The 7,041-nt window shown below is 46.9% G+C and overlaps 1 protein-coding gene across 2 annotated transcripts in view; it reads right to left on the bottom strand.

The window, feature by feature from the left end:
- The window catches only part of LOC5521590 (myoferlin), a 40,318-nt gene that overhangs the window by 5,992 nt on the left and 27,285 nt on the right, over nt 1-7,041 (bottom strand). For both annotated transcript variants that reach the window (XR_007311949.1, XM_048729119.1), the window contains exons 41-53: nt 6,721-6,886; nt 6,477-6,559; nt 6,016-6,120; nt 5,496-5,750; nt 5,135-5,170; nt 4,738-4,829; nt 4,096-4,266; nt 3,822-3,964; nt 3,215-3,357; nt 2,887-2,975; nt 2,518-2,613; nt 896-1,034; nt 285-384 (exon numbers count right to left, since the gene is read on the bottom strand). Coding sequence is in view for 1 of the 2 variants with exons in the window: in XM_048729119.1 (XP_048585076.1) it covers nt 285-384; nt 896-1,034; nt 2,518-2,613; nt 2,887-2,975; nt 3,215-3,357; nt 3,822-3,964; nt 4,096-4,266; nt 4,738-4,829; nt 5,135-5,170; nt 5,496-5,750; nt 6,016-6,120; nt 6,477-6,559; nt 6,721-6,886 (1,618 nt within the window). In the remaining variant the exon portion in view is untranslated. The remainder of the gene's footprint in view (nt 1-284; nt 385-895; nt 1,035-2,517; nt 2,614-2,886; nt 2,976-3,214; nt 3,358-3,821; nt 3,965-4,095; nt 4,267-4,737; nt 4,830-5,134; nt 5,171-5,495; nt 5,751-6,015; nt 6,121-6,476; nt 6,560-6,720; nt 6,887-7,041) is intronic.

Genomic DNA, 7,041 nt, shown 5'->3' with positions numbered 1-7,041 from the left:
TCTAAATTTTTGTCTTTAATAAGACTTCTTCAGGGCAGACTAAAGAATGTGAATCGTCACAAGTTAATTTACATCAGAATGGTGGCGCTAGAACAAGCTTGTTTTGTCCGTTGTAATGTTTTTGCGTCTCGCGCCACCATTCTGATGTAAATAAGCTTGTAATGACCATTCACCTTCTTCATTCTGCCCTGAAGAAGTTGAAAATTTGGCAGAGTCGAATATCAGTTTTTGGTGTATTGCGCCCTTGGTCAAAATACATCACGCGCAGGTCATATTGCACTAACCTATGTAATCGTCTCCCCCTAAAATGTCGTTATCCCAGACCTGGATAACCAGTTTCGGCTTTATCTTGTGCGTTGTGGCATCCATGGACAAGATGTGGTCCTAAATGTAGCAATACAAGCGAGCGATGCGTCAGCTAAAGAACATACGTTTTCTCTTAACCTTCGAGGCCACGCTACTTGTGTTAGCTTTATGCTGAAAATTGACGTATGGTACCAATCAAGTATCATCCTAGCAAGGGAATAAGACTTATCCTATAGCCCGTGGCGCTCACACTTAGACAAGTTACGTTGGTGTCTCATTTAAGTCATGTAGCAGCCCGTTCGAAAGGCCTAACGTAACTGGCTTGATTATCTCATTGTTTTATTGTATTGCCGTTCTCCTTTTTTTCCATTGTATTGTCTGTTCAATCCATTCAGGTGAAATCTTCTGAGAGCTTCTACAAGACCCTCTCATTTTGGTAATAAAAAAAAAAAACACGCAAAAACGCGAATATATACGTTCCGCTTTTGAGCATCCCGGAAAGGTTTAGCGCGCAAAGGACACACCCGGCCCTGGTTTACCATGTTTGTTAGATTATTGACCCGTGAAACACACCAGTACATTATTTCACCTTTTCGATGACCACCATTTTCTTGTCGTGGGGAAGGTACATGAAAGGAAACACGAATCGCCAGTTAAAGTTGCCTTCGCCGTCCATACACCGATAATGCACGTCCGTTTCTTGAGAATCGTCGATGCCATCTAGCCATCTGAAAAATTGGTAAGAATAAAAGCACATGAGAATACAAATGAGTCATGTAGCTGACCATCTGACAACTGACGAGGGCCATGACACCCACCAACTGATGACGGCCATGACACCCATCAACTGACGATGGCCACGACACCCACTAACTGATGATGGCCATGACACCCACTAGCTGCCGAGGGCCACGACACCCACCAACTGACGAAGGCCATGATACCCACCAACTGACGAGGGCCACGACACCCACTAACTGACGAGGGCTATAACACCCGCCAACTGTCGAGGGCCACTACACCCACCAACTGACGAAGGCCATGATACCCGCCAACTGACGAGGGCTATAACACCCGCCAACTGACGAGGGCCACGACACCCACCATCTGGCGAGGGCAACGACACCCACCAACTGACGACGGCCATGACACCCATCAACTGACGATGGCCATGACACCCACTAGCTGCCGAGGGCCACGACACCCACTAACTGACGATGGCCATGATACCCACCAACTGACGAGGGCCATGACACCCACCAACTGACGAAGGCCATGATACCCGCCAACTGACGAGGGCCATGACACCCACCAACTGACGAGGGCCATGAAACCCACCAACTGACGATGACCATGACACCCACTAGCTGCTGAGGGCCATGACACCCACCAACTGACGAGGGCCATGAAACCCACCAACTGACGATGGCCATGACACCCACCAACTGACGAAGGCCATGATACCCGCCAACTGCCGAGGGCCACGACACCCGCCAACTGACGAGGGCCACGACACCCACCAACTGACGATGGCCACAACACCCACCAACTGACGAGGGCCATGACACCCACTAACTGACGAGGGCCACGACACCCACCAACTGACGATGGCCGACACCCACCAACTGACGGGGGCCATGACACCCACCAGCTGACGAGGGCCACGACACCCACCAACTGACGATGGCCATGACACCCACCAACTGACGAAGGCCATGATACCCACCAACTGCCGAGGGCCACGACACCTACTAACTGACGAGGGCTATAACACCCACTAGCTGCCGAGGGCCACGACACCCACCAACTGACGAGGGCCACGACACCCACCAACTGACGAGGGCCACGACACCCACCAACTGACGAGGGCCACGACACCCACCAACTGACGGGGGCCACGACACCCACTAGCTGCCGAGGGCCACGACACCCACCAACTGACGAGGGCCATGACACCCACTAACTGCCGAGGGCCACGACACCTACTAACTGACGAGGGCTATAACACCCATCAACTGACGATGGCCATGACACCCGCCAACTGACGAGGGCCATGACACCCATCAACTGACGAGGGCCATGACACCCACTAACTGACCATGACCCACCAACTTACGATGGCCATGATACCCGCCAACTGAAAAGGTGACGTCGATCCCAAGGCATGCAAATATGTGAGAAGTGGTTCAAACTGGGCCTCGTTACTATTACCCTTTGATATAGATGTCACTCATTTTCTCTCCAGTTATCGAGGTCTCTTGAAGCTGAACGTCAGCGGTGTTCCACACAATGACACGCGCAACATAGCTGCAAATCAACGGATGTTAGTCAAATCTGTGTCAGCGGTTCTTGTTTCACCAAACCCAGAGGCGGATCTAGCTTTTCGCTAAAGGGGGGTCCGGCTCAGTAAGAAAAGGGGGAAGGGGGATTTTTTTTTTTACATATGGCTTTCTGGCAGCCCAAAGGGGAGGTTCAAACCCCCTTAACCATCCCCCTGGATCCGCTACTGAAACCCTGAATATAAAGAAGGCAGCGCCACTGGCACGACCATCGGGGGCTACTTCTTACTCTTTTACTTACTTTTTGGGTTTTCTTGCTGAAATTTTGACAGGAGGAGGAGGTGTTCCGAGATGCTTTGGGAAAATGTCCACCCACATTTGAATCTTTCCCTGCGAATGTCGGGCGGCAAGTTGAGTATCAAGAGTGTCAAAATCACAGCCCAACTTTGTGATGCTGGTATGTGTTGGGCGTGAAATGCTTCTAAAGTGAAGGGATCAACAAAACAGTTGACCCAACGAGTTCCATTCTTACTAGCGATGATATCCAACCTTATACGTGTGTATTATGGTATCCAACCTTATACGTGTGTATCATGTATGTCCCATGTGTGCATTACAAGGGGACCAACCTGTTCGAAATGCGGCTGCAGTGGATTGTACAGCGGTCTCGTCTCTACGTGTTCTGGTACAAGGCGGAGCTGGTTCAGCGCGTGGAGCGCCAGACGTTGATCTGTGCTACCATGGTGGCCATGCGGGGCGGTCTCTTCCTCAGCTATGGGGCAAACATAGGGTAAGGCTAGGCATCAATATCATACCACCAATGTTAACATATAGGAGACAATGATCGATAGTTGATATTTTGGTTTGACTTCGGGAACTTCCCTTTACCTGAACAGTACCGTAACAAGTCATTGAGCCAATATTATGATTCCATTTCCAAATTTAGTTTGCTCCAGACGAGAGTAGGTTCGTCCGTATCAGTATTACCCGGTGAATTGCCACGCTCTTACCGATATCGTCGAGAGAGTAGGTCCGTCCGAGTGTGCTCCCACTGTACATCGCCACGCCCTTACTGGTCTGTCCGTATCTAGGTTACCCCGCCACGCCCTTGCTGATATCGTCGAGGGAGTAAATCCGTCCGTCAAGTATAAGTGTGTTTCCCCCGTACATCGCCACGCTCTTACCGATATATAGAGTAGGTACGTCCATATCAATATTACCCCGCCACGCCCTTACCGATATCGTCGAGGGAGTAGGTCTGTCCATCCAGTATGAGTGTGTTCCCCCCGTATATCGCCACCTGCTTTCCTGTGGCAGCGCACCACTCCTTCAGGATGTTCATGGGCTTTTGACTGTCTCGCCACTTGTTTACACCCGACCTGAACGGGAATAGTCAATTGAATTTAACCCCTTTTACAAGGGTCTACTGGTTAATAGGCCTGTTTCACCAACCCAAAATAAGCCGGCTTGCGAATATAGCATGGAACTTGAATTATTCACAGTAACACACCTACAATATTCTTTCGACAGACCACAGGTAGCTCGGAAGCGTGATAGCAGCCTCTGCTCTAAATCAATCACGGTCTCACCAATGACGTCATCTCGCCCTAGGACATCGCGGTCCTTCACGACCACCTTTAAATCCTTGACAAGGGGGATCTGGGCGCTAAACTCAAACATTCTAAAACAAGAAAAATGTGTTTAACACTACGCAACCGTAGTGTTAAATCGTTAGAGTGAAGGTACGAAAGGGTGAGTTCAGTGGATGTCTTGACTAACTGCACAGCATTAAAACCATACTGTACAAAAGTACAAAATGACATTTGTTTGAGAATGAGGGTATAATAAAGAAAATTATAGCCTTACGTTTGGTCTAGTTTCCTTAGCAATCGCCAAAATGTGACAGTTCGCCGGTAAAACGCAGCCATTTCAAAACAAAAAGGCTGGTTTAACCGCGCGGTACTGGAACTAATCTTGCGTTTTTCACACAAGAAAACAACACTGTCGTGCTTGGTGGGATGTCGATTGATCAAATTGGCAATGTTCATACGCGCACTGAGATCGTCGTTGAAAGGTAACGCTAAATGTAAAGTTGATTTCCTATATAACTGAATTGAGAAACTGCTTCGACATGTAAAGAGTTTGACGTTACCTTCCGAACTCAGGATTCAAGTTGTTGGCCACGTAGTTTGTCTCATCGTCAAATTTCTTCTTACCGAGGGATACTATAAGGTACGAGTCAACCTGGAGACCACAGATTCGTTGTTTAGTATGAAGCGGTATCAGGGGGGAGGGGGAAGGGGATGTGTTAATCTGAAGACCACAGATGAGTTGGGTTCTATGGCGCAGATAATGGAAGAACTTCCGGTATCAGGGGGGAGGGGGAACAATGGTGCTAGCCTTGAGTACTATGACAGAAAATGATGTACTTCCGGAGGAGGTGTATTATGGTATGGATTAACCTGTATTAACAAATATTGGCAAAGGAAGGCTGTTCCTTGCTGTGGGTTTCTAACCGGATGTGTTCTATACTTTATAATTCATCACACCTTTCCGTTCGTGTCTTGTGGCTGTAGGTCAACGCCCTGCAAAAAGATGATAGCATTGATATGAACAATGTTACTAACCCTCTGTTTTTGAATACATGTTACACGATAACATGGTTCTCCTATGCAACACCTCTCTCAGGATAACATTACAATTACTGTTTATTACAATCAGCTGGGAGTTTTCTAATGCTAATACATGAGCCATTTGAAATAGTCATAGATGTCTTCTACAACGAAGTAATAATTACGAAACGAAGATGTGATAATGATAATAGCGGTGATGATGGTGATGGCAGTGATGCTACTGGTGCAAAAGTAATTTTAATTACTAACTTAAAAGTTAGTTATGGCGTCATGTTACCTTGACAACATAAACTCTGACCAGGCAGTCTGTGGGTTCAGACGGAGGCAGCGCAGTGTAGATGGTTTCGGGAAGGGTCATGTTCCGTTCATCAGGGGGAAGGGGGTATACACGAAATGCTCCCTTAAATTCCCCCACTACCGCATCTTCTTGGTCGTACTTTGACTTGGATTTACCTCGGCGAATAGGAAAGGTTAGTATGAAGTCCTTGAAGCCTCCAAACTCCTCGACTCTCTCCAGCTCGGTTTGATAAACCTAATAAACAAGTACAATGTCATAAGTAACGCAGAGCTTTTTACATTCGACGGCAACAACGAGTTCGAAATTATTTTGAAACTGAATCTCGATAAGTAATACCCCCAAAAGCAAAATTAGGGGAATGCACAAAATTGAAACTCATTGTAATATGAATCAGAATGTAACTCTTTGTATTTGAAGGCGATCAAATGGCGTCACGTGACACGGCACATGCACAAGTGCGCATGCTCAGACGACAGTCACGAGGATATAGCTTCCTTACCGTGATCGTCTGGTATCCCAAGTCGAGATATGCGCCAGCTTTCTCTGCTTGGCCAATAGAAGCATAGAATTTGGACCACCAATCCACGTACTGCTCCATGGTTTTCTAAATCATCACGTTATCAGAGATAGAGTAAATGATTATAATAGCAATGATCACGCAAATCATTGCAAATCATGGTGATGGTGATGACGAATATGATAACGATGGCAATGGGCGATCATAATTTGATGAGAAGGACACAAAATCAAGCAAGAAGTAGAAATATGTTTGACATGAGGAGCGAATCAGGAATTCATATTCACCCATGCCAATCCCCTCCCCCCCCCCCCCCGCCCTGAAGCCGACCCAGGTCGTGGCCGAAGATCTCTCCCCCCGAAGTGAGGAGAATCTGGTGGAAAGACAATAAGATTGCTCGTAATAATGACTTTGTGGTTTCTTCCGTTTTCCAAAAGTAATACCTTTTCTTTGTCCCTTCTCGTTTCGGCCACATCAACGGTGTGGGAGGCAGTACGACTTGCTGCAGACGAAGTCCGGCTGCTAACTGGTAAAACAAATCAAGCACAAATCTCAAGAAAATTATAAATTACGATACAAGCTACTAAAGAACGCAATCCAAAAGCTCGCTTTCAAAAAATACTAATTATTGAATTTCACTATTTTTTTTTCTTTTTAGTGATCTCTGGAAAAAGGACTCCTGCTCACCTTTGTTGGCCGGAATCGCTTGCTCCAGCTCAACGGGTGTTTGGCATTTGAATGGCGTGAGCGTCTTAATAGAATGGACACCCACGATTGGGCAACGCCCAAATGAGCGGTTGTCCCGAACTCGGATGTTGATTGGAGGACTATATACCTCTTTTACTGGGAGATTCTGTACAACAACAATAATTAACAAGGAAAAAAGTTAATAATCTTCATGTAGGTAATGCTCGTTTTATGTTTGTGTTATGGTTGTGCCGCAATGATGGCGTTGATGTATGATAACGATGGTGTTAGTAATGGTGATAGAATTTTGTATGATGATCA

The sequence above is a fragment of the Nematostella vectensis genome, chromosome 6 (genome assembly GCF_932526225.1).
Source record: "Nematostella vectensis chromosome 6, jaNemVect1.1, whole genome shotgun sequence".
Classification (NCBI taxonomy): Eukaryota; Metazoa; Cnidaria; class Anthozoa; order Actiniaria; family Edwardsiidae; genus Nematostella; species Nematostella vectensis.
Note: the sequence above shows the minus strand (reverse complement) of the source record. Positions and strands in the feature narration are given on the sequence as shown.